Below are 27,807 nucleotides of genomic sequence, written 5' to 3'. Positions count from 1 at the left end.
TATCTTTTTAGGAGGTAGGGAGGCAGACACTATTCTGAGACATGTATTCTGACAAACATTTTCACAAAATATAAGGAAAGACAGAAAACATAGTATGAGGGAACCTGATGCTGGGAGAGCAATGGAGAGGGGGTAGAATGCCATGGAGCCCTTTGGCTACATTTCCATTGCAACTAAGGTCTGCCTTGTGGTTAAGTGAATTGGTCAGAAGACCATTTTCAGCCACAACCCAAGCCACAAGGTTCAAACAGAATACCTAAAGGCTTGCATAGAAGCTACAAACAGTCAGGTGTAACAGAAAAGTAACTAAATGCATACAATATGCATAACGTGAAACTAACATACATTATCTGCATAAAAATATGAACCAGTAATAAAGTTCCAGAACATCTGTATGAGAAAAGGAACAGTAATTCAAATTAGTACAATTTGTAACATGCCACTAGTTGTTAATAGAGTACCAAATATCTAAATGCAATGCAATTAGTAAACGGGATTATAAATTGGGATAGATTTACATATTTGAAGCTGAGTAATACTGCCAAGGTAGAGAAACCATCATTTAAATCATCACTTAGTCAGTAAAATAGCCAGGTATGCAAAAGCATTGTTAGCAGTTGGAAGGAAATGGCTCCCTAAGAGCAGAAATTGTGTACCCACTTAAAGCTTTCTTTTGAATAAGAAAAATTATGACAGCAGAGATATCCAGAATTGAAAAAAATTTGCTAAACTGCATACTCAGCATGATAGAGGGATCTATATATAAAATATAGCAGTAGAAATGAAAACAAGTTGTCCAACTGTTAATAAATGTGAATGTATGATCTTAACATGACTGTTGAAAAACTTAACTGTGAGGCAAGAAAGGGCTGGACATGCAAGATCTGTGTTAGCCAATGTCTCCGAAACAATAAGATGAGGTTTTGGTCTCCTTCTGAAAATCAGAAAGATCATTTAGATACTTTAGTTAATTTGCATATTGCTCAATAGTTCTAGTCCAAAGTTTGCAGCAGGCTTTTTTTGTGGAGGCTAATGTGGAGTTATAAAGTTAACTAATCTCATTACTACTTAATACATAGTCAATGCTTCAAATCATCAGGCTTTTAGGAGAGGGACAGTCGTTTTCACTCAGTAACTTAAAGGTGACAGTAGCATTCCAGTTTGAACCTGTAAATGGTCATTGTATGATCAGTGTTCTACTTTGTTGTATCTTTTGGCTTTTCCCGGTTAGGGGTCGCCACAGCGGAACTCCGGTCCACTAATCATTGGCAGTAGATTTTTATGTGCCGAGTTGCCGGCCCTGATGCACAACCTTCAACGAAGGTATGCCCTTTCACATATGTCTCCACACAGAAGACGCTCTAGCTGAGAATCGAACATGACAACGTCTTACTGTGAGGCGACAACGCTACCGCAACACCACCATGCTTAATTTAAATAAATAAATAAACAATATGAAATAGAAATTTTGTTTTCATTTGTTAGACGGTGATGATCAGTGGGGGATGAAGGATGAATAAATATAAATGTTTTATTTTGGATGGTATTATATTTTGACAGCAGGGCAGTGACTGTTAGAGGTTACAATTATATTTATGATCATTTTTCTCCTAGTATTAGTGAAGAGATTTGCTTTGTCGGATAATTTGTTGATTCATAACTTTGTCAGATGTTTTCACTGTGCTCTCTAAAGTGAGATTTTGTATAAAATTAAATCCAATATATTTTGGGTTATAATGTAAGGATTCTAGTTCTTTATTTAATTTAATATGGTTTGCAAAATGTTCTGTATTGATGACAAGTGGCAGTGGAGACAAGTGGGAAATTCATATTTTGTCCCTTTTGAAATATATACAGGCAATTCCTTAAGGACATGCAGATGTTCCAACTATATGACTTTTAAATGCCCACTGACTTTTTATTTTTTATATGTCTTTTATAATGTAGTCTTTTCACTTGGGCTATACTGACAATCCCATAAAAAGGGCAAAACATGTCATGTCTACAGCTAGTAGACTTTGGCTTTATTGGCCTGAATGCATCATTAAATACTTATAAAAAGTAGGATGCCAGTGGTTCTTTAGAAGCCATTTAACTGGAGAACTTGTATGTCCTTAAGCTGTCAGATATACCCAATAGTCAGCCTTTCAAGGAGGTTTAAGGTATTACAGAGCAGAGATTGTGCTTTGCCATTGCATTTTGTTGTGGTTGACTATGAAGTTTTTCTGTGTGACCTTTTTAACTGTTTTGCTTTGTCCCTTTTGAGATGTTTTAGATGGAGAGTGAAACTTCCTGTATTAACTGAAGATTTAACATCATATACATTTGTTTTAAAAACTCTCTAAATTTGTCAGAAACAGCCTGATAAAGTTTTATATTGTCTTGTGTTTGACAGTTTATTATAAACACAATTATAGGTTTATAGGATGATATTAGCTATTGGTCGGAAAGCCCCTATAAGCCTAGCCAAGAATTTCACCCATGCTGCCACAAAGTCAGCACCTATTTTCCCTGTCCAGTAGGGACACAGGTGGGATCCCAAGGGTATATTTTCTGTTTCCCATCCAGTCACCCAGGTTCCTCTTAAAGAGGGCTAAAGAGGTACTCTGCTTGACATGGAGAGGGAGTGTATTCCACAGATGGGGGAGTCTTTGAGACACAAATCTATCCCACCAACAAGTTCTATTAATGTCACAGACCAGGTTAAGGCCTTGCATGTGGGTTGCATTAGTAGAGTTTGTCTTATGGATATGCAGCAACTCCATCAAGGCTGGGTCTGAAATTGTTTTGTATGCCAGACACAGGTCACCTCTAAACAGTCTGTATGAGACTGAGTAGAGGGACAGGGCTTTTAGCCTCTCTGTATAGGATAGGTGTTTGAGACCCTGGAGTTTCATGGTCAGGAACATCTGTGGTCTGTCCAACTGCTGCATGTGCTTGGCAAGGTACATGCCAAAGGGGGTATTGTACTCTATAATGGGTCTGATAAGGGAGGAGTACAGGGATGTTATGACCTCCTTGTTCCTAGATGAAATACCCTTATTTATGAGGTGGGCCATGTAGAAAGCCTTCCGTATGACGGAGGCAATGTGGTGGTCAAAAGTCAGGTTGTTATCAACCTGAGTGCTTAAGTCCCTCACAACTGATTGCATGCTTAGTGCATTCTTGTTGTTGTGATAATTAGTGGGGATGACATTTTCTCCAAAGGGGATAATGATGCATTTCTTGACATTCATTTTGAGGCCATGCTTCTGGCACCAGTCATTAGTTTGGGTAAGACCCTCTTGGAGGATGTTTACATCACTAGGGGAATTTGTCATCTGCAAACTTGGTCAGCCACAGACCACTGATTTTGGCTTGCACTTCAGAAAAGTATATCCCAAACAGTAGAGGCCATAAGAGTGATCCTTGGGATACACCGCTCATTACGGGTCTACTGTTAGAGATGGCTTTCCCTACTTTGACTGAGTGGGTTCTATCAGTGAACCAGTTAGCTACCCATCTGGCAACATACGGGTTGATGCCTAGCTGGGAGAGTTTATCTATTATGCTCGGGTGGGGAATAGTGTCAAAGGCTTTGGCAAGGTCAAGGTTGGCATTGTGCACCTTCTTCCCCTCGTCCATGGCTCCGGTGACTTGTTTCAAAGAACTCGACCAAGTTTAACAGGCATGATCTCCCTTTGACAAAACCAAACTCTGTGGGGTCAAGCGTTTGGAGGTTGACAATGTCTTTGTTTATAAGGTCCATGATAATGTGTTCCATGGCCTTGCAGATCAGGCTAGTTAGGATGATGGGCCTATAATTGCCTTGGTCAGTGGATGCTTCACCTTTGTGTAGAGGGATGACAGTAGCTGTCCTCCATTCAGCTGGGATGAAGCCAGTGCTCAGGCTTTGGTTGAATAGGGTGTCTAATGGAGCTGAGAGCTCATGCCTGAGTTCATGTAAGATACAGCCAGGGATGTTGTTGGGTCCCATGGAGACTGTATTTTTTGCCTTTGAGGGGGCATTAAAGAACTGCTCCCTGGTGGGCAGGTCCTAGGGATGTCCTGGTTTACTGATGGTGGGGACAGGGGGTAAAGTTTTCAATGAACCTGTCTGCCATCAGGTTGACTATATCTATGGAGCTTGTGTATGTAGTGTTATTGACCACCAGTTCAGAGCAGATTTGGGTGTTTTCTTTGAGACTGCAGACATATGTGAAGAAGGGCTTGTGATTGTCCTTGGTGGATATGGCCAATATGGACTCGAAGTAAGCCTTAGAAGATTTCACCAGTGACCTTATTTGCTTGTTCAGACAAAGGATAGATTGTTTCCAACTTGGCACCTGCTCCTTCTTGGCCCTGGACAACAATTTTTTCTTTCTATTATAGAGCTTGTTTATTGCTGCTGTCCACAAGACAGGTTTATTTTTCCTTGAGGAAAATGATTTGATCCTGTCGGGTATTGCTGAGTCCATACAGCTATGTAGGTGCTCATATATTTTTTTGGTGTAGGCTTGGACATTAGTGCTTATTATATCTGAAGGGATGGTGGCATACATCCCAACCATACTGAATTGTTAGTTTTTTACCAAGTTTTGGGGTCCAAATAAAGGGGCGTCATGATTCTCAAGTGGCACCCCTTCATTTCTGATTTTTTTCCCTTTGTTTTTCAATTTTCGCACTGTCACTGCTGATGTCATCATGTGCACGATGACATCAGCACTGTCAGGGCTACCAGCCAGTTAGAATTGAGCTGAAGGAGCTTCACATCCTGCAGACATAATTTCTGGCTGGCTGCAAATGCGAGCGAGAATAGGAGAGCTATGGATTGTATGCGAGAGGAAATGTATGCGCTGAAGAACTTGTTTATGCAAACAGAACTATGGATTATATGTTATGCGAATGAACAGAACTATGGATTATATGTGAGAGCTTGTTTATGCGAACAGGAGCAGAACAAATGAAGAGCTAATGGTTTTGCAAGCGGAGCTGTATGAAGAACAGACTTCTAGTAAGGTAGACTGGCTTAGGGTGTGTGTGTGTGTGTGTGTGTGTGTGTGTGTGTGTGTGTGTGTGTGTGTGTCCATTCAATATACCTGGTGGCTAGAGGTACTCAGGCTCAAACCCTGTACCTTAGTACATGGTAAAAAGAACCTAAAGTCCCTAACCACCACCACTTGTGAGCTTTGCCAAGGTTTTTCTGCTAAGAGTTGAGAGCTATGGTGAGAACTAAATTTGTATCCCCCCATTTTTGGCTTTGTTTGTCCAGGATTTTTGTGTTAAGAGGCTGAGAGCTGTTGTGAGAAGTGAGAAATGAATTCACTTAATGATAGCCAGTAAGTTTCAGTCTTCCAATTTTTCAGGAAGCTGATGATTTAGCATAGTGGTATGTTGCTCTGATTGTAGTGCATAGGGTCCTGGGTTCAAGACTTACTAGTGAAATGCATGGTGGTAACGCAACATTTTATTCTAGCAACTTTAGAAAATTATACAAGCAGTGTTTAAAATGTGTCCCTGATTTTTGACCCTTTGCCCCCACCCCAAAAACTGAAATTAAAAATGTGTGAAAAGCTGTGTAAGATGCCTATGACTTAACACTGCTCTCATTCTATTTATAGTGTGGGTGTGGAAGTAGACTTTTATGATGGAAAATGTTTTGAATTGGGCAGTTTTGGCATTATTGGTTCATGCATTTTGTTTCATTGCCTACAGTACAGTCTACTGGAAAAATGTTTAAACAATAAATTTAAAATGCACTCTGTCTAACAAGTGTGCTGTATTATACAAGGAATACAATTTAATAGTCAGGAAGGTGCATCAAAGAAAAGAACACATGTATGTTTCTTGTTTTGAGTGCAAGAGGCCAGTGATTTGAAAACAGCCCAAAGGTAATCTTTATCCACCAGTTGGCAGATACATTTTCTTTGGATGTGGTGTGGGTTTCAATGCTGTTTCAATGAATGTAAGTTTCAAGGGCAGACTAGTTTTAATGCCAAATCCATTTTCATTGTGAGACAGTATTGCTTTTACCAGATGTCTATTAGTGTTTGTGCATTGTTGTGCTGTAAAAATAAACTCCATATAATCATTGTAGAAGTAAAATAGTATGCACACATTAGTGTTTATGGTAAATGGGGCAAAATAGCCAGGTAATGGGACAGAGTGGCTGCAGGGGGACTCTGGTGCCATATTTTGGTTGCCTGTTCTTCAGTTTACGTTTGAAAGTTGGTATCCCACAATTCCATTGGAGTTGCCGGGGTTGCGTAATTATGTATGCAAATCCGACGTTAATCAGCGTACAGATTTGTACCCATTTTTCATGGGCCTTGTCCAGATTTTTGATGTTTCCAGGTTGAGAGGTATGGACGGTGGCTGTGAAACCGCTTATACCTGCTCTGAGGAGATTGTGGTCATTCATTCATTATGAATTGACCTGTTGAATGTAATGTAATAGAACAAGAACATTCGTCCATCTACCTACTTAACTGCATAAAGTCCTGGAAACTTCAACAAGGTGTTTTTGTTCTTCCCACAGGGAAGGTATCAGAGATCTGCTAGCTAAAGTGATTTTATTTGGACTTGTCCCTTATACTCTGTTTCATGTTAGTCCTGTCATACTCTGGGTCACAGGTGGGATACCAGACTTCACTCAAGCCCTCTGGATTATCTCTGTTTTCTGTTATCAGAAGGTATGTATCTCTATGTCTTAGGTCTTTGTACAATAACTCTGCAAAAACTATCTTACTTTGGTATGGAGGTTATCTCTCTCTCTCTCTCTCTCTCTCTCTGTCTCTCTCTCACTCGCTCACCCCAAACTCTACCAATTGACAGAGAAGGGCTATATGGCAACTTCTCAGATCAACACAAACAAACCACTCAGCTGATGAATAACAAAACTGAACAATAAAAACATCCGCAGATAGGCACCACAGGAAAATGGAATCCTCTTAAAGGAAGTTTATTTTTGAATGCTTTCATCCACAAGCGACTTCAGAAAACTGAGCAACTGAGTAAGAAACAGCTTTATAATGCCACCTGCCAACAGAAGCATGAAACAATAGTTATATTAGTTAAGACAAATAGTAGTTTGCATTATTTTTGGTGTCTGCAGTAGTGCAGCGGTTAGCATTGTTGGCTCACAGCAAGAGGTTCTCTGGTTTGATTCTCAGCTGGGGTGCCTTCTGTGCAGAGTCTGCATGTCCACCCCGCATTTGTGTGAGTCTCCAACTGGTGCTCCATTTTCCTCCCACATTCCAAAGGCATGCTGTAGGTGGATTGGACATTCTCAACTGGACCTAGGTGAGTGTGCCTTCTGTGAAGGTTAGGCTGGCAACCCAACACTGTAAAAACTCCACTGCTACTCATTATGCAGACTGATGGTCTACTGTGGCACCCCCTAACAGGAGCAGCTGAAAGATGAAGTAGTAGTTTGCATTATAAAGTTGTGTCTCTGTCACTTCAGTTTTTCTGATTAAGTCCCTTGTGTATGAAATTGCTCACAAATAAACTTCCTTAACAAGATTCTGTTCTCCAGTGGTGCCAATCTGTGATATTTTTATTGTTGAGCTCCACACGTCACTGTCTTTATGCCAACACTGCAAAGCTTGATGTGGCATCACTCATCATCCTGGAAGTTTATGCCAGGCATCCACTCTGTACTGGGTACCTTCATAAATTTCCTGCAGGTGTTCCCTGTGCTGCTTGTAAAGCATGTGTAAAAAATATCTTGCACTCCCTGCTGCATATTGCAGCATTTCAGCTTGTGTAAGATCCTGCTGAGGTTATGTCCACTTTTCAGGAAATGCCCAGTTGAGAAAATGACAGCTGTGGTACACATTGCAGAGGACACAATGCACACCAATGAACTGCCCAGTAGTGTGAAGCCCATCTAGGGAAGACTATCAGGAGCTCTGTCAGGTTCCACATGCATGCACACCTTATACAAGCTTCATGCACAAGGATGGCCACACTGCGTGGCCGAAGAATGCAGTGACCGTGGTCATTAGCAGGGAACTGTAACTGAAAAGACCATGGGAGTTGTAAGTGGACTAGCACACTCAGCAGTGGGCCATAATCTGCAAAACAAAAGAAAGGTAGTTAGTGCAGCTATTTATGTAGTATAGTAGCCTCCTTCATCTAGAAATATGCTGAGTTGATGGCTGCTCTGAGGCCTGAGGGTCATGCGTTGGAGATCTCTGATCATTATACTGCTGCAAGACTTTTCACAGCACAGTTGTGCTTTATAGGCATGCATAACATATATGATCGAGGCCTATGCATGAGCTAGACTAGGCCCCATAGCATGGAATAGGGGTGATCCTGCATTGTGTTACTGGTGCAATTTAAAGATAATTACACTAAGTTACCTTACTGATATAGTGACTGCAATATGAGCTTCATGTTATCACAATAAGAAACAAAGTCACCAGATTGCAAAAGTCTGCATTACAAGTGAGCAATATGTAGAATCCATGTAAAAGTGGATAGTAGAGTGTACTGCCATACAGAAATACTGACAGCAGATAGTATATACTCAAAGGGGCACTGGTACCACAGACACTATCATGTACTTTTGCAGTTTGTGTGGTAATACTACACTGACCATGACAGTGGCAGTTCTGACAGGCTCTTGGGAGGAACAAGGTGACAGGGCACAGGTAATAGTGATGACCAGTGCAAGCTCTTTTGGGAGGGATGTTCCTCCAGTCGTAGCACAAGGACCATACAGGCCCAACCACAGTCTTTTCAATGTCATTGCCTACACAATATTACATACAAACACATGCACACACAGATATACCACAGTACTACTGGTAATGACAGGACTCCAGTTCAGTGGGCAGACATTGTAATATTGTCAGAAGTGCAAGGGACACCACAATGGTGCACACACATGAAGCTGCTGCTTTATAGGACAGTGTCAGAACAGTTACCTGATAATATTACGCAGGGCACTATCAATCACAGGGTTGGTGTAGACAGTGAAAACGTAGTTGTTGACTGTTAGGGGTGGTTCTACATACCCATTTAGAGCCACATGTAAAAGCACAGGTGTATCCAACCAGTCATGAGACCAAAAGAATGGCACTACCTGGAAGGTTTACTACACAGGAGACCAAGGTGTTACTAAAGGTGATATTCAGATATGTTAAGCACATTCTTTCCAAGGGTAAAGCAGACAAGGTCTTTCAGCACCACGTGGCATGGAACTGTACAGGACTTCATTGCAGTTGGGGTCACAAGAATACTCTGGGACAGGTACATAACAGGCTGCTGACATAATCCAACATGTCCTGACCAAGGCTCAAGAAATGGCCAGGGATAGGTTGACTGCTGGTGTGGGACCACTGATGCAACAGAAACTGATGGTCACTGATGAATTCCTGGCATCTCTAAGTGGTTGAAATCGCCTACCAGCTTTAACATTATTATATTATCTATAAACTTTTACAGGTTTCACTAGGAGAGGATCATTCACAACGGGATTGTCCATGCATGACGTCAATATGTATGCAGAGTCTGATGGTAATGGCAGGAAGCACCTGGCACAGACTGAGGACACAGTGGCACTGTCTATACCACTAATGGAGGGCACACTCCTCTCGTCCATAGCTGAGTGGACTGTAGAAGTCCATGAGAAAACCTCAGCATCATCTTTGTTTAGCACAGGTTCATAGGTAATTACTAGGTTAGCTGCTTTGAGGGTCATTTTAAGCCTAGACAGTTTTCCTTTTTATGCTAAAAATAACTATCCTACTTGGTTATAGATTGGTCTTTACCTTCCCATGATCAATAACTATATATTATCCCTAATGAGAATAACTGGGATTCTACCATAGATTATTTAATGGGATCCATGCATAGGATAAAGCATTTAGGAGCTGCCTGTGTCTATTTGTAATAGAGGGTGTCAGTCTTGGGGTTAATTCTGTTTCCCATCTGTACATTTAAGCTGCATTTGAATATAGGCAGGGATGAACTTTGTTTTATGTTGATGGGGAATCTGTTTCAGATCCTCTATGAGATATACCTGTTCCTCCAAACTGTTCTGTTGATGTCACAGAAGAAGTTCAGATCCCTAGACCGAGTATTTCTGATGCAGTATGACTTGCTGATGTACAGTAAATCCATAAGTAATGGGTCAGAAATGCCTTGTATGCCAGACACAGGTCACTTCTTAACATTCTACAGGATACCGAGTATAGTGACAGGGCTTTGAGTTGGTCAGTGTAGGGCATGTTTAGGCCTTGTATCCTTTTAGTGTGGTATATGTCTGGGTGTTCTAGTTGTTGCATGCACCTGGACAGATTCATGCCACAGGTGACATTATAGTTAATGGTTTGCCTAATGAGGGCTGAGTTAAGTGGGACAATGACATCCCTAGATCTAGACATAATCCCTTTGTTTATAAACTCCAATAAAGGACTTTCTTAAAACAATGGACACATGTTGCTCAAAAGTTAGGTCACTGTCCACACAAGTTCCCAAATCCCAAACAACTAGGTCAAATTTTACAGGCCTATGTTGGTTGGTTAGGGACTTAGGTTGTCTTTTCTGTGTCAGTTCTACATGTGACAAACAGTCAACAGTACTGTAGGCAGCATTTGAGGGTCTTACCATCTAAGTGCACACACTGCAACTGACCATTGGTTGCTGACTGTAGAACATTACCTGACATGAGTGTTATCCAGAGCATCAATCAGTGGACATCCAGGCACAGGCAGCTGCTATTCTGACCATTTCCAAGCTGATCAGTGTGCTGTGTGGCCTGCATATGAAGACCTTCAACCACTGCAGACCCTGCAGTGCATCCATCACTGTAGCCAGACTGATGTTGTGCATACAGATCAGGAGCAGACATGATTGTTGAGAAAGTTGCATCTTACATGGCATCCATTGATGCATCCCTGCAGCTGTGGGAAAACAGCAGTTCGAAACAGATGGCACTCGGCATACACAGGACAAACACACTGTTTGTGACTGCTCAAACACCTTGTCATGAATGATTCTCCATTTTCATTGTAATCTCTACTCCTGCTTATGGACACTCAGTTGGACATGACCAGTAGTCATCAGGCTCCTCTGTGACCTCCATCCCACAGAAGGTTACACAGTTCAACAGTAGCCTACTCCCCTCTAGCAGTTCTCCGCATAATGAATACCCTCAACTGCATATGGTCAGTGCTTATTTGGTGCCATTGTAATCTCCAGCTCATGCCACTGACACTCTCTTGGACATGAGCATCACATGCCTGGCCTTTCTGTTAGGACAACCCACTGAGCAACCACAAATGGTCTCACAGTTCAGTCCCAGCCCACTCCACTGTAGATGTCCATACAGGGCACTACTGTTGTGTTGAAAAATCACAGCAGGAAACTCTTGAGTGCTAATACTGGTTCAGAAGTTCAGTATTGTGGTTTTCATCTTGGTCTTTTGATATGTTGGTCTCTGGATTATGAGTTTCAAAACTGCCAGCTTCAAGACTGTAGTAATAAACCCCTCTCTTTCTCTCTGTAGATATATATGTGTGTGTGTGTGTGTGTGTGTGTGTGTGTGTGTGTGTGTGTGTGTGTGTGTGTGTGTGTGTGTATGGATCTAGTTCTTCACTTACCCGAACGGCCACATCACTGACTCTCACTTTACCAAGATGAATACACCAACAAACCAGAAGACTGACATCTGGAACACTGACATTCCGACCCGAGGTAAGTAACTGCTTGGACATCCCGAAAAAAAAAGTAAACCATCCATGTGGGGGGAGGGGGCTTCACCTCCCACCTCCCATAACTAAATATACCAACTCTGAGATCGCACTACCACAGGGGTAAGAGGCAAAGTTCAACAGTATGGCCAAGCGGTTACTTACCTTGGGTCGGAATGTCGTTGTTCTGGATGTCATCTTCTGGTTTATCGGTGTATTCTTCTCTGTAAAATGAAAGTCAGTGATGTGGGCTTTCAGGTAGGTGAAGTAGACCCATATATATATATATATATATATATATATATATATATATATATATATATATATATATATATATATATATACACATAAAACACACCTTTGGCTACTAGTTATTGGCTAGATGTGTAATAGTCTGCAGACTGTCTAGTATTTGCCTTTGAACAGAGATATATGTGTGTGTGTGTGTGTGTGTGTGTGTGTGTGTGTGTGTGTGTGTGTGTGTCTGTATGTATGCGTATGCGTATGCGTATGCATCTGTGTATTCACAGACCATGTCTGTGTATTATAAAATGTAAATATTAAAAATATATCTTGATTACATTATCCATAAATATGTAGATGTTAATTGCATCATCCTGAAAAAAATATACACACAAAACAAGATCTGTATTCCTTGCAGACTATAATGGAAAGAACATTCCATAAACTTCAGTATAAAATAGGCTCCATCAGCTATGATGATGAAGTGCAATATACACAATAAAAAGTGAAAAATAAAATAAATGTTTGCCAAAATAAAAAAATACACACTTACAAGTTATAAAAAAGTCAACTATCAAAATTTACAAGTAGCTAAAATGCATATTACTGATTCACTAAAATGTTCTCCACCTATATAAATCACAAGACAATCGCAACTAATATTAGTCTATATAAATTATAAATAAGGTCAAAAAATAGACAAGTATGTGAGAAGCCAGTGTTTCAGAATATAAGAAAGTCTGTTTCGTGAATCCATATAAAAATGTCAAGTGAACAAGTCATTAAAAGGTGATATGGATTAGTGTTTTAACCAGCAAGTTCTTACTGATGCATGTGTATTTCTTTCTCTTGTCCTAATTATCTCACATACATCTATATCTATCATATATATAGGGTTAGGGGCAAGGGTGGGTTAGGGGCAGGGGTAGGGCTAGGGCTAGGGCTAAGGTTAGGGTTAGGGTTAAAGTTCGGGATAGGGATAAGGTTAGGGTTAAGGTTAGGAGCAGGGATAAGGTTAAGGTTAAGGTTAGGGGTAGGGATAGGGTTACTGTTAGGAGCAGGGGTAGGGTTAGAATTAGGGGCTGAGGTAAGGTTAGGATTAGGGGCTGGGGTAGGGTTAGGTTTTGCACACATGTAATGAGGTAGCATGGTGGACATAGCTGGCTTTAGGCACCAGTGAACCCTGTGGTTGCTGGGGGGGGGGGGTCCCCCAACCACAGAAAGTTCTTATTTTGATATTTTATAACATGTTTGTTAAAGCAACAAGAGCTAATGCAGCAGTCTTGTGTACTTAGTAAACCAGATGTGTAATATTCTCCTTTAAAATTCAAATAGGTCAATGGTTATAGTAACTGTGTTTTGTCAAGTAACAGGCTTCACAATTTCATAAAATTGTTTTACCTTGACGTAGTGCCCTTCACTTAGTTAATGCTTCTGGTAGATGTTCTTGGCACTAAAACTGTCAGTGGAGCAGGCTTTAGTCACCAGCAGTACCCAAGGCTGCAAGGACCTTGTTAGTCATCCCTGACTGTGTTGTGGCCCCACAAAAGCAGCTGCTAGTAGAAGAAAAATGAGGAGAAAAAAAAGATAATTCAATTTCTGATTGCGCTCTTTATCCAAAACAGGACAGTGATATGACCCTGTTAAAATAAGCTGGTAATCTCTGAATAAACATGAGCAAGGTAAGCACTAGAGATCAGCAAGCTAGAGTACCAATCTCATTGCTTACCCCGAATTTTAAGAACAACTGATGATTTCAATCTTTAGGGATGGTTTTCTTTTTTAGGGAGTTTTGTAACTATGGGTAGAACACTACATACTATAAATCTCTAATTCTTTGCACAAGAATTCTGGGCAAAGCCAAAAATGATATCAAAATAAAGGCTCAAAAATCAGGAACATTTTTAAACATTTTTTCTAGTTCACTTAAAAAGATTTTGCATCAATATGCACCTTTTGTATAATATGAAATATGAAACTCTGAACTCTTATGTCTGGATTTATTGACTGTCTGTAATTCTGAGTGACTTATCAGTAAATCAAACTTATTTTTTCAAAGGATAGAGCATAATTATCGGGAGAAATCAAGTATGTTCTGTGAAATCAGGAACAGTAAAAAGTTTGGATTACTTCTCAAAGAGATAAATATAAGTGACTTATCCTTGTTTTTTGGTGACTGCTAAACAACAGTCATAGATCAGGTGTGGTAGTAACGCTTTTACACAGTGTATTGCTATTGGGTCTATATTATATCATTGAACACTTAAAAAAGCGAACACTGATTGATCGACCTAATTTAAGCGAAAGCTTACAATCTCGAACTGTCAGATCAGCGATTTTTTTTTTTTTCCCAGGGAAAAAAATCGCTGATCCAAAACACATACACACAACACAAGCACACCAAACAAACAGAAATCCACACACATACACCTGAAATCTGACACCTAACCCTACACTAAACTATGTACACACCACTAACTACCCACTTACCTTAACCCAAACCCTAACCCTAAGGTCTGTCACTATCGCACACTCACCTCACCCGCTCCCTAACCCTAACTCACTTAATCCACCCTAACCCTCATGTCCACTCAGTCGCACACACACCTAACTGAGCCCTAACCCTAACTCACCCTAACACTCACATCCACACAATCGCACACTTACCTGAATCCGACCGGTAACTTTCCACCATAACACTGAAAATACCAAAGCAACAGAAACGGACAACCAAATTCTTTCCCTAGGAAAAATTTGAGTTTCTGCTGCTTCAATATTTTGCGGTTTCGCGAAAATAAGTTCGATCAATCAGCGTTCGCTTTTTTAAGCGTTCGAGGATATAATATAGACCCTTGCTATTTGCTGAAATCATTGCAAAATGTGTGAGTTTTGTTTGTATGTGTATGTGTTTATCTGTGGCATGCTGCAGGGTAAAAGTAACAAGCTGGCTATGATTTATTGACTTTCTCACACAAGCATCATCAGCATTGCCATGACTGCTGAGTATGTGGGGGTGGGTGGTGGGTGGTGGGGAGATGTGTTTGCTGTATATTTAAGAATAACAGGCTGGCCATATTTTCTTTAATTTACCATCAAAATTGTAGACCTTACACATGATAGGTGGTCATCTTTGATAGTTTGACATAAAGATGATCTGTGCAAAAGCAACTGTTCATTGTCACTGTGTCTGAGTGAGTAACATTGCCATTTCATAGTGCTTTACCCTGACTGAATTCTTGGCTATGTTTTTTTTCTGTGTGGAGTCTGCATGCCCTCCCTGTCTTTGCATCCATCCATCCATCCAGGTCCTCTGCTTAATTCCATTACCTCAGAAACATGCAGAAGATTAAACAGAATTCCTTCAGTTTCAGTGATGGTGAAGGTGCTGTTTGTGTGTGTGTGTTTGTATGTAAAAAATATCGTAGATTTTTATCTGTGCACATAAACACAGTAATGCCAGGCACATACTAAACTCTTCTGGGTAGAGTAAAAAAAGGGCATAAAATACATCACAGAACATTCTGACATTTATAACTTATAGGAATCACACACACTCCAAACTGTATAAAATGAGTTTGACATGTACTTAGTGGCCTCTGCCCTAAAATGCACCCACACTAAAACCAGCCCTGCTCAGAGGTGTACCAAAGGTTGCTTGCTGCAGGTTGTGTGGCGTGCTGGCGATAGTGTGGTTAATTTTCATCAGACTCCAGCCTTAGAGGTCTGTTCAGAATGTCATTATATCTTGTGGGGCTCGGGACAGTGTCATCATTGTTTCTTTTACTTTTCTCACAGACCTTGGGGCTGTAGATAGGTGGTTACTAAAGCTTGTGTGGGTTTTGTGTACTGTTTATGAACATCAGAGTGAAATACAATACTGTAATCATTATGTTTTTACTATTCTCAAAACCACACCTCAAGCATGTATACAGATGGCTGCCTTTGGAGAGTGGGGATGAGGAGGCATGCTGTGCACATGTATGACAGCAGTCACTTGAAATACATGACTGTGGCCATCTAAAAATTTGCTTTCATCAGTCTAACAACAGAGGGATGCATAGGCATTGGCTGAATTTTTTTTTTTTTTGGGGGGGGGGTTAGGTAGGCAAGCAGTATACCGGGATAGGATCCGTGTATCATCACAACAGTTGTCTTGTTAGTTTAGTTTATTGTGAGCTACTGCCTTATCAGCTTTGAACATTAAGCATTGGGAGCAACTTTTATCTTCTGTGAAATCCTGATGTTTTTAGATCATTGTTGTCATTGAATTAAAAGGTTGGGAAAATGCTCTAAAATGCATCCCAGACATCTATAACCCTAAGGCTTCTGGGGGCTCTGGCTTGGGTTACTTCCTAAATGGATGTTGCTGTGCTGTCTTTGTCAGGAAAGGTGTCTTGAAAGGATTCTAGGAAAATTAAAGCTGAATAGCGACACTGAATTTCCTCCCTTAATCTTAATTTCTATTTAAGCCATCACTGAGTGAAAAGGTTGTGTAAAAAGTAAAAAACTTTAAAATGCTCTTTAGGGTATATAGAAAGTTATGTCTCTTTGCAAATAGAAGAAAAAAAAACAGTAGACACTGCTTAGGTCATCATTTCAACGAAGTCCATTCCTGTAAGTAGAGTTGCTGTAATGTATAATTTCTGCAACTAATGCCAGTAACTGTGAATGCCCCATTGTGAGATGGGTGAACACAGACTAGTACACAAGTCTGTGTAAATATAGGAGCATTCTAGATGCAGTTCAGTCTTTCAAAATTACCCCAAGCAGCATGAACTAAAATATTCCTTAGGAAAAGTGGCAGTGACAGGGTGATACTTAAACTGGAAGAGTCATGGGACCCCCAACTTGATGTTTGCTGGGGGTGTCCAAAATTCTAACACTGGCTCTATGGTGGGGGGGGGGGGGCAAAGGTGTGCAGTGAGTTTACTTGGCTAGAGAAAGAAATACATTTTGGAAAATTTTGTTCCATAGTGAAATTTGTGCTCAAGAATACTGGTGAACAAAATAGCTGAATCTGGTTTTATAAAATAATGAGTACTGCAAATCTTTGAGTTTTCAAATAGTAGCTCAATGCATTTTATGTGAAGATGTAAAATGAATTGTTAAACACTGTAGTTTCAAACGGCTTATACAAAATGTTGCTAATATATGTAAAGTATGCAAAAGCAATAAGCTTAAAAAAAGTGAAGGAGTAACTAATCTAAAAAGTATTGAAAAACATTTTACAGCAGCATGTGTATATTTTGAAGCAATGATGGTTGCCTTCTGTGACGTAAACTGAATTTTAAGCAGTATACCAAGTGCTAATGGTTCATTAGCTAGAGGTGGTGCTGATGAAACAGGACAAAGTATCGATGGGCAGATACAAACTTAATAACATTTCTAAAATATTTTGGTTGCCTGTGAGAATTCTACTGGGAAAGTGGTGCAGCAATTAAATGAATCCTGGGTTGAAAAAAAATGATTGCAAAGCTGATGTCTCTGCAGAATCTGAATAAGGAATATTTTTCTTGTGTGTACAACTTATGTGTTGAAGTAAGTAAACATGAACGTCTAATAGAAAAACAATAGAAATGGGATAGGTGCTAAAACCTATTTTCTGAGAAGGATAAGTTATGGGGAGGCTGGAAAAGAATTAAAAAAAAAAAAAAAAAAAAAAAACCTCTCGTTTGTGTCATACCAGTGATTTGCAACTGATGTTTGTTAAACTTTTTGTAAAAGTGAAAAATGTGGACAAATGCTTTGTGAAGTTACAAGAGAACTGTACTACTCCTGAAGTATACATTTTGACAGAAAATGTATTTAGCTCAGAGATATATGTATAACCCAGCTTGCTATGAAGTAATTAGCAAAAAATGTGTAGAAATCCTTTACAAATAGTGAAATTTATACAGAAATTAATCTTATTATGTAGGTTCTGGTATACTTCTAATAAACAACATTAAAAACTCATAAAGGCAAGTCTTCTTGTCTAATGAATTGTTTACACTCAGGAACTGTTATACCTACAGAATAATAGATAATTATTCTTATACCCATACAGGAACTTGCTCTAGCAATAACCGTACATTTTGATAGCAGTTAAAGGATGCCTAGAAAAGAATAAAAAGCAGCTCTCTTGGTGTCATACCAGAGATTTGGTATTGTAAATATGGTATAAAAAGTGGGATTAATTACAGTGTAGTGCCAGGAAGAATGTTGTATAAGTTTAGTATATAAAATGAAAAGCCAAAAAAGTAGTAGATCTCGAAAATGGGTTAGGTGCTGAAACCTCATTTTTGAGAAGAAAGGTAAGGCTGCTCAGCATACCTAAAAACATAGTATAAATTTGTACTATTTTGTATGTAAGATCACAGGACAAATCAAGAGAGTCACTAAGCCTATTGGCTGACAGAAACTGAGAAATTGTTGTGGTGGAACAGATAAAGAATTTGCAGCTTTATTTGAATGAGCTTGAGTAATAAAGTAGCTGCTTGAGTAATAAAAAAGTAGCTCCAAGTAAACTGATGGAATACTTATAAAGAAACAAGTAACTGTATTAAACGTAAGAAGTGATGCAAGTTAATCTAAGTCTCAGCACAGCTTGTATTGTCTAAATAAGGAGAAAAATGTAATTAAAGAAATAGAGAAAGAATGAAAGCATTACTCAGACATTTGAGTTACTATAGGAAAATCAAATTAAGACAAGTCAAGTGGGAAAAGAGCCTATTTTAGTACAGCTGGAAACCATAAGAAAATATCAAATTGAACTGATGTTTATACTTGAAAGATTAAAACAAAATTGAGTGCATATTCAAGATGACCTTGTATGTTGTCAGAGTGACAAGGAGAAATATTGAAAGATTTAGAGATAACAAATGATGCTGTCTGAAATGGAATTATTTACAGCTGTTCTTAGGAAATTACAAGGGTGAAAATGGTATTGAAGGCCTTTAGCAAAGTATTAGAAATGTGTCAAATGAAGGCAAATCTGTATTTGTAGGTTCTAGCTGGATCAGACAGTTTGGAATTCAGAGGCTGTTGGACAGCCTAGATTCTGTGAACAGTACTTCATGGGAACTTGACCTCTTTGATGCAAGAGGTTATAAACCTGCAAAAAGATATAGCATCGACTACATCTATGTGTGAGTAATTGTCGAAGTAGCTACGCAGAATTACTGCTGCTGATCACAGAAAGGAGAATGTAGAGCTTGAAACAAGTCATCCTCTGGGTTAAAGAAAAAAATAGTAAAGATGGAAGTCCATCAAGCATTAAATAGCATAATGTTTGCATCCTAAGAATGCCATGAAGAAGTGATAGTTAGACTTAAGCAGCTGCAGGGTAAGTCAGACAAAGAGAGGTTAAAACTTTGCCTAAAAGAATGTTTGCTGCAACATGGTGAAACAAATTTGCATAACCAAATAAATATCACAAGAACTTTGTCTGACCAAACTGAACACACTAGGGGAATAAAGGAAATAAAGAATTTGTATAAGTTGAGCTACACCATAACTTACAAATTAAGTCACATAACAAGGTGCAAAAAAAATAAATAAAATAAAGGAACCAAGTTAAAAAAATAAAATAAAAAAAGCTCAGCACCTGTTGCTCATAGCTCAAAGTCTATAAAATGAGACAAGAATCTGACAAGAGCCCAAAGAATGAATAATTAGTAGAACATATAAAATAGTGCATGCTCACTATAAGAATCAATCGGAGGATGTTAGGATTGGGAAGAGCGATTGCATAAGCAATTCACAAAGAAACAATGGGAGGATATCTAAATATGCAACAAATTCTAGGAGATTTAGGATTTTTGCTTAGAAATGTTTAAATAGATATTTTTATACCCCAAGTAGACTCCAGACATTTTTTTTCCCTGAGGTATACAACAAATGTTGGAGGTGTGATGAGGAAGAAAAAGATATTTGGGAATGTATTTTCTGGGAGTACAGTGGGTTGGTGGACTTTAAGGATTCCCTGTGGGATGCATTATTGGAGATGCTGGGGGGCAGATTGGTGTGATGATGGAGATGATTTTTTTGAACGATCATACAGAATTGGAATTGCCTAGATATGGTAAGGCCTTGCTGTTTTTATTTATGGTGGCTGCCAAAAAAATCAATTACTAGAAAGTGGAAATCAAAATCTAAGCCAACTAGAAGTAGTGGATATAGTAACAGAGATTAAACAACTGGAATTGAGATCATTAGAAAAGGCCAATGAACTTGTAAAAGATGTACAGCATCATTCAAATGATCCAAACATGGAACAAATCATAACGCTAGCCGTTACTCCACAATGTCCAAAGTTTAAAGTTGTAAAACTATTTTATTGAACATACAGCAACAATGATTAAGCGTTTTTGTCCATCACTTGGACTTCATCAGAATCAATTAAAAACCAAAAGGCTCTTACTTGTATAGTAACTAGCACATTGTTAATGAATAAATCAACCAATCAAAATCCTTTTTCATAGTAATTCCTCGTATCAGCTCGAGCAACCATCGTTATTTAGCATGAATAAAAAATTCTCATTAACTAAAACATTTCTCTAAACAATATTATAACATTTTATAAAAATGTATACTTAACATTCAAAATGATAAAATATTATCACAATCTGTTAGCTCTTGATGGTCATAAAAGGTGATTGGAAATAGTTTCATTTATTCCTGGGAAGTGACAAGCATTCAATTTAATTTACTGTTTCACCTCCCTGGACTCCAGTAATAATTTAACATCTCCCTTTGGGTTGGTTTCTACTCTTGCTAATTTTTTTTTATTTGAGGGATAACTTTTAATGTGTTTGTAAAATGCACTGTTTTCATTGCACTTACTTGTATTATATACATGTTCATATATCGTCTTTCTAAAAGTTTGTTCAGTTTTCCCCTACATAAAAAGCCAAACACTCAACAAAGTGACTTGTTGCACAATTACCTCTCACAAACTCTACTTTCTCATTAGAGTAACTATCTAAAATTATAAACTTGGCCTCCAAAATATAACTACACTGTGTGTAAGCTCTACATTTAAAGGTCCATTTTCCCCAATTGACCCTGAAATGTGTTTGGCACCAACTTCTAAGCTTTATTTTAAATTCTTTCCCATTTTGTAAGAGAACAAAAAGTTTCTGGACATAATATCTGATACATAGCAAGGTTGGTTTTCAAAACATTCTAATTTTTTTCTTATTATTTTTGTAGTGTCATTAACTTGTGGTGAATATTGAATCATCATTTCCCTTTCATAATTGCTTTCCTTACAAGTTGTATTACCTTTCTCCATTCCAACACCTAAAAGGGTTTATACTTTTACCTCACTCTCTTTCCACATAAACCCTAACATTCTTTACCATGCCTGGGTGGGTGAGGGGGGGTGAGTATCATCTAGCCAAAAACATATCTGCGATCTTATCAAGTTCCTTGGGGAGTTCATCCAAGTGGGAAGTCATTTTTGCTGCCCGAATGTATTGCCCTTTTCTTTTTGTATGGATGGCAGCTCATGTAGTCTAAATATGTATTACTAAATGTAGGCTTCCTATAAATGTTGGATTTGAAGACTTGACCCATGTGTGCAATTACAGTTTCTAAGTAATTAATTTTGTTACAATCAAAGTTAAAAGTAAATTTTAAAAAGTGTGTGGAACTGTTCAAATATTCAGCAAACTTTGTAATAAGTGTTGCTGGGCCCTTCCCCAGAATAAAGATATCATTCAAAAATCTTCCTTAAAATCTCATATGTTTCCAGTATTCAGATGTAAGTACTATATCAGTCTCTCAATCCAGAAATCACCATATTTGGGTAGCATGGAGTACATGAGGCCCCCATAGCCACCCCTTTTATTTGCTTGAAGTGTTCTCCCTCAAATAATATAAAATTATTTTCTAAAACCATAGGCATAAGTTCTACCAACATAGATATTTTATTGTTAGAAAAATTGCTATATATCCTAAGACTTCTATGAAAATATTCTATCCCTTCATCTCTGGGAATACTGGTGAGTAAATCTACCACATTGATAGTTAAATAAATAAAAGTCCCAAGAATCCTTGATTAAATGGCCAATATTCTCATAAATTGGCTTTATCCATCTATCAATAGCCACACCTATGGGGTAAGTCTTTGATCCTCTCGCTGCTACGATTGGTCTAAATGGATTATCAATAGACTTGTGAACTTTGGTGATCCCAAAGATGGTGGGTACTACTGAATTATCAGCTTTAGTAAAGTTGTAAATGTCACTTGTAATTCTTTTTTCTACCAAATAGTCTTCGAAATAGGAGTCTATCATACAGAAAGCTATGTGTACTTCATTAATGGAAGTGAGTATTAGTATCCAATAATAAATCATCCATTACTTTGTTGTAATCAGTGATATAAAACACTCTTCCCCCTTCCTTATCAGTTTTCATGATATGTATAGTCTTGTCATTATGTAGACTATCAAAAAACTTCCTTTCTGTTCATTTCAAATTAGAAACTTGTTTATTCCTGTTTTTAAGTTGATAAATTTCTTCAGTAATCACTTTCTCCAATATGTTTAAGGTTGGATGTAATCGGGGGTTAAAAGTGCTATTCTTTTTGCATGAAACATTTGTGTCTTCCCCTTGTCTACACACAGGGAGGAAATGAGGTTTAAAAGAAGGCAAGACTTAAATGAGGTATGTAATGTTTGACTGAAAATGATTGGGAAGATAAGTGATGTATAATGTTTGCAATTGGGAGTGTGTCATTTTGGTTTGTGATGTAAAATGCCTGCAGCTAGGATTGTGTCAGTGTGGATCGTTTTCATTTATATAATTGTATGATTGTTTGTCATAAGTGATGGTTTAATAAAGATGTTTCTTGTTTAAAAAAGGGACATGAATTGAATAATTTATATAATGTTTTTTAGGTTATATGATATATAGCAATATATCTGCAGCATAATGCTTATTAATGTTAACTTAATATAATTTGATTACTGTTGTATAAATGTAAATTTGCCTGTGTCACAAGTAATAATTCAATTAAGGTGTTTATAAAAAAATGACAAGAGCTCCATAGGGTGCGCTTCTTAAAACAACAACCTACAATGCTGAGGGACATAGATAAAATAATATTAGCTGAAACAAAAACAGCAGCAATAAATATGCAACAAACGGACAGAGGAACCTCAAAACTACACCAGAAAGCTGAAAATATTCCGCCAGACTGTAAGGTATGAAGCTCCTGTCAAAATTTGATACTGGATAAAGGTCTTAAAATAGAAATAATCCTTAATTATGATTTAAATTGTACTGCAGAGAAGATGTTCATTGGCGGTGTAAGCAATACCACAAATGAGCACAATTTGGTTGATTTTTTTAATAAATATGAACTCATCATTGCCTGAGACAGAGCATGTCAGAAAAACCTCAGAACTCAAGGGAATTTCAGCAATTGTCAGATATACCAGAGACATGCTAGACTGAATGTCTCAATGTTTATAGATCCACGTGGATAAGGCAATCTCAGGTCAGAATACCACCAAAGGAAGCCAGTCTACAGGTATTTAGATATCTATGGTTCCTACTATGGTGCAATAAATAGATGGTTGGGTGTTACCTTGTTGCCACAGAAAAGTTTATCCAGCGATGCTGGAAGGTGGCTGGCCACTGAGGTCATTCTCAACCCCAGGTCAGAGCTAGGGTCATGTAGTGTACTGACTCAGGCAAAGTGTTTTGTGATGAAATGGCCCACGGTGGGGGGGGGGGAGTCAGAACCAAAGAAGATGTTCAGAGTGGGTGAAGCGTCTCCCTCTATCAAACCCCATCTTCTAAAAATAAGATCTTACATCAAAGCTGGAGAGAGAGAGAGCATCCTGGGAAGAACCAAGAAGAGAGCTGGGTTGAGCTGTCACAAGATTACTGAAAAAAGAGCTAGGTGAAGTTCTCACCAGGGAGAGACTGCAGTAAGGGCTGAGAACATGGTGGCCAGAAGGGCTAACCATAAAGAATCCAGATGAGGCTGATACAGGTCAGGAGGTCTAACTAGAAATTGTCATTGTGAGCTGATAACAGATAGGAGGCCCAATGAGAGACACTTGGAGGCTGATATGAATCCAAGGGAGTTAATGGGACTGAGGCTTCAAGCCAAAATGAATCTGGAAGCTAAAATGAAGTACAGACCTAATAAAAGGACCTGGTAAAAACTACCTATATTTCTTGGAAGATTGAAATGTGAGATTTGTTTTACATAGCTTTGAAAAAAAGTTTGTATTATTTGAAACTAGTGAAAAGACTGAACTGTTTTGTACTTATTCTAGAAAGTATGGAAGTTAATGTTGCCAAAGGCTGAATTAATTGTAAGTTTGGATAGCTCTGATGTGATTTCTATCTCTCTCTAATTTTGTTTATAACCCAGATTTTATTTAGTGAAGAGGCTGGTTACTTAACAGAAGTACTTGTGATGTGCTTTCATTGCTAACATTTGGCTTGTAGTGTCTTGAAGATGTTAAAATGCTGGATCCATTGAGCTAGTATTTCCATTTATATATATATATATATATATATATATATATATATATATGTGTGTGTGTGTGTGTGTGTGTGTGTGTGTGTGTGTGTATTATCTATATACTGATGTTGAGATGTTTCTGTGCTAGGGATGTATGCATGGTAAAAAGTCATGTTGCCTGGATGTGGTCACCTTTTTAATGACCATTTCAATTAAATGCTCTTGTTCTGATGTTGGCATAGGGATGATTTAGGTGGAATATTGTGTGCCTAAAGGTATGTTCACTTGCCTCTAGTGGGAGGGGAAAAAGAATAACTACTGCAGGGTCTCTATGCTCTGCTGGCGACTTTGAATATGTTTTGTCTTTATTATACTAGAACAGGAAATGGGGTTCCACTGTTATTCCAGGTCACATTGCTGTAAATCTGCCTTTTGTGATGTATGGCCTGCGAGAGCTGTGCTTTGCTATACAAGGTGGATATCATGTTAATTAAAATCAAATGGAAACATGGAAGTGCATAAATATGAAACTTGCATTGCAAGCTTAGCATTTAACTGTTTGTGGCCTGTTACATTGATGACAGTTGTAAGATCTTTTCATTCTGAGAAAGAATTTGATGTAAACATTTTTTTTTTTTTTACAGATTTCGTTAAGCTTTCCTTGGACCCTAACACTGCGCATAATAATCTTATTCTGTCTGAGAATCTGACCAGTGTGACATATGGTGATGTTAACCAGAACCTCCCTGACAAACCTGAGAGATTTAATCCTTATGTCTTTGTTATGGGATCAGAGGGGTTCATATCGGGGAGGCATTACTGGGAGGTGGAAGTGGGGAACAAGACTGAATGGTATGTGGCTGTTGCCAGAGAGTCCGTTAACAGAAAGGGACAAGTTGGAGTGAGCCCTGAAAATGGATACTGGACTATTTGTCTGAGGAAAGAGAATGTGTACAAGGCACTAGACACACCGGTGAAGATTCTCAGCCTGAGTGTGAAACCCCAGCGGATTGGTGTATACCTAGATTATGAGGGTGGACAGGTGTCATTTTATAATGCTGAAAATATGTTCCACATCTACACCTTCACTGACAACTTCAAGGATAGACTCTTCCCTCTCTTCAGCCCTTGTCATAATAATAGAGGCAACAATGCAGAGCCCTTGAAACTTATTCATTTAAAATTATAATTCTGACTGGAAACCTGACAGATGTGAGAATTCTTTTTAAAACATATTCAATGAGTGACAATATGACTACAGTATACAAACAGTAACAAACTTCAGGATAATGAAGTGTGAAGGGTAACTACCTTTGGCAGCATTCCTATGAAATTAATGGCACTGTTTTAGTATTTTACATTGATGAGGTTTACATGGTTTTTGTAACTTTTGTGATGTTTTAATGAAGATTAGATCTTGAATTAAAGATTTCTACAGTATCAGTACTGTTAGGAATTAATATCAGAGCTGCAAAACAAGCTTCACTTTTCATACTTCCTCTTCTTGCAAAATTATCAAGAAAACAAAACGTGCAAGCAAACCATGGTTTTAATCTATCACTGTTTTTGTCTTTTGACTTTATAATGCTTAAACTCTGCAAGCCAAGCCTTATTTGTCTTTCACTCCTGTATTTTCTGTGCCTCAGTTCATAGAAAGACATTTATTTACAAATGTATACAATATTTTTCCTGATTAAGGCTCTTCAAGTGATCATATTTATAACCAGTGTAAATCAGTTAAATTGAGTACAAGGAGGTATCTTCCTTTATTTCCCTTTGATGTCTTAACTTAGTCAACAATTAATGAGATTGATCATATGTCGAGAATGAGCATCATCTCTGAACAGCTGTTTCATCAATGAAAGGCATTTCTCTCTCACTCTCTATTTTTAATTTGCTTTTGGAGTTCGGAGTGGGTAATTTATTTGAGTTTTATGTTTTGCAATGTGAATAATGTCTAAAATCAATAAAGGTTGTTTATTTAAAAATACATGTTCTTTTCAGTGTTTTTTCAGCGTTCTATAAAGGTAATGGAATCCAGTTACTGAGAGTTACTTTCCCATGTTGGCCAAAGCACACGTTCCACCTGTGTAAACGTGTTATGCACGTACTTCTTAGAGGCAGTATCTCCAAAAAAAGTTCCCTCCACACCCCCAAGGACAAATTTTTCTTGTGTTGCCCTTCAACGGAGAATCACTAGCTGTTTAATAATGTGTTTGGATTGTTGGACTGTAATACAGACCATGGAAGTCATGGTACGGTCTGATCACTGCATCTGTCATGATTCACCCGACAGTGATGGTACAATCTGGACAGTGATAACACATATTATACATTTTGCATTTGTGTTATATCTTTTTTTATTCATAGGTTAGTACTAGGCTATCTGCACTTGTGGACCATTTTAATCTAACCAGTTTCCATTTCAAAGATATGAGGATCAAACTCTGTACCTTGTGACTGTGAGGTAAACACCTTAATCATTATACCAACCCGCAACCCTGAACATTTCATGGTTCATAAGTAATCATTGGATAATAACCCCCAGGTAGCCTTTTTTTACACCTAGCTATGCTTCCAAAGAGAATCAAACCCTGTATCTTGTATCTGTAAGGTAAATACCTTGGCTGTTATAGCAACCCCTTATTTTAATGACTGATAAAACATCTGTTCATGAAATGGACTTTAATTTGTAAATTGGGATTAGCAAGGATATGCTCTCATCCATTTTTGTTTTTATGATGATAGCAGCAGATACAGAGAATGCTTTATCATCATCATTAAGTACCCTTTTCTCATTTTCTACATGGGGTCAGGGTGTTGTCAACTGTCTCCATTTCTCTGTATTCAGTGCCACTCTCCTACCTTCATCTGTACTCATGCCTGACTGTCGCAGGTCTTGTCTCACGCAATCCTTCCACCTCTTTAAAAGATGCCCTTGTTTTCTTTTTGCCTTATTCCTGTTTGTCCCAAATCTTCTTCACAAGATTGTCTTATTTTCTGCATATGTGCTCGAACCATGGTAATCTGCTATGTTTGACCTTTTCTGCAAATGCAGCGCCTTTAACTTCAATTCTCATGTCCTCATTTCTTTGTCTGTCCCACAATGTACAGTATATCCTACCTTTCATCTCAAGGCACTTCCATCTCATCAGCTCTAGCTTCCTCAACTGCTCTGACTTTACAGGCAAAAAAAAAAAAAAAAAAAACAAAACCCCAAAAAAAACAACCAGTTTCCTCTGAGAAATGCTTCTTGCACTTCTAGTATCAGAAATGTGCAAACAAATGATTTCCTCCCTTTGCACATGACTATCTAGTATAGAGGCTTCCTCATATTTTTCATAAAAGCATTTCTAGAAGGAATCCTTCTGTAATGTACTACCTGTAACGTGTATGGATTGCAAAACCATTTAT

At 38.4% G+C, this 27,807-nt stretch overlaps 1 protein-coding gene across 1 annotated transcript in view; it reads left to right on the top strand.

Moving 5' to 3' along the window:
• The window catches only part of LOC122813694 (zinc-binding protein A33-like), a 165,759-nt gene extending 139,376 nt beyond the window's left edge, over window positions 1-26,383 (top strand). The window contains exon 6 of the mRNA XM_044086148.1: window positions 25,038-26,383. Within this exon, the coding sequence (XP_043942083.1) occupies window positions 25,038-25,582 (545 nt within the window). The 3' untranslated portion in view covers window positions 25,583-26,383. The remainder of the gene's footprint in view (window positions 1-25,037) is intronic.
• Window positions 26,384-27,807: the final 1,424 nt, after the last annotated feature.

The sequence above is a fragment of the Protopterus annectens genome, chromosome 10.part0, assembly GCF_019279795.1.
Source record: "Protopterus annectens isolate FY-2018-M chromosome 10.part0, PAN1.0, whole genome shotgun sequence".
NCBI lineage: Eukaryota > Metazoa > Chordata > Ceratodontiformes > Protopteridae > Protopterus > Protopterus annectens.
This window is presented reverse-complemented; position numbering and strand designations above follow the sequence as displayed.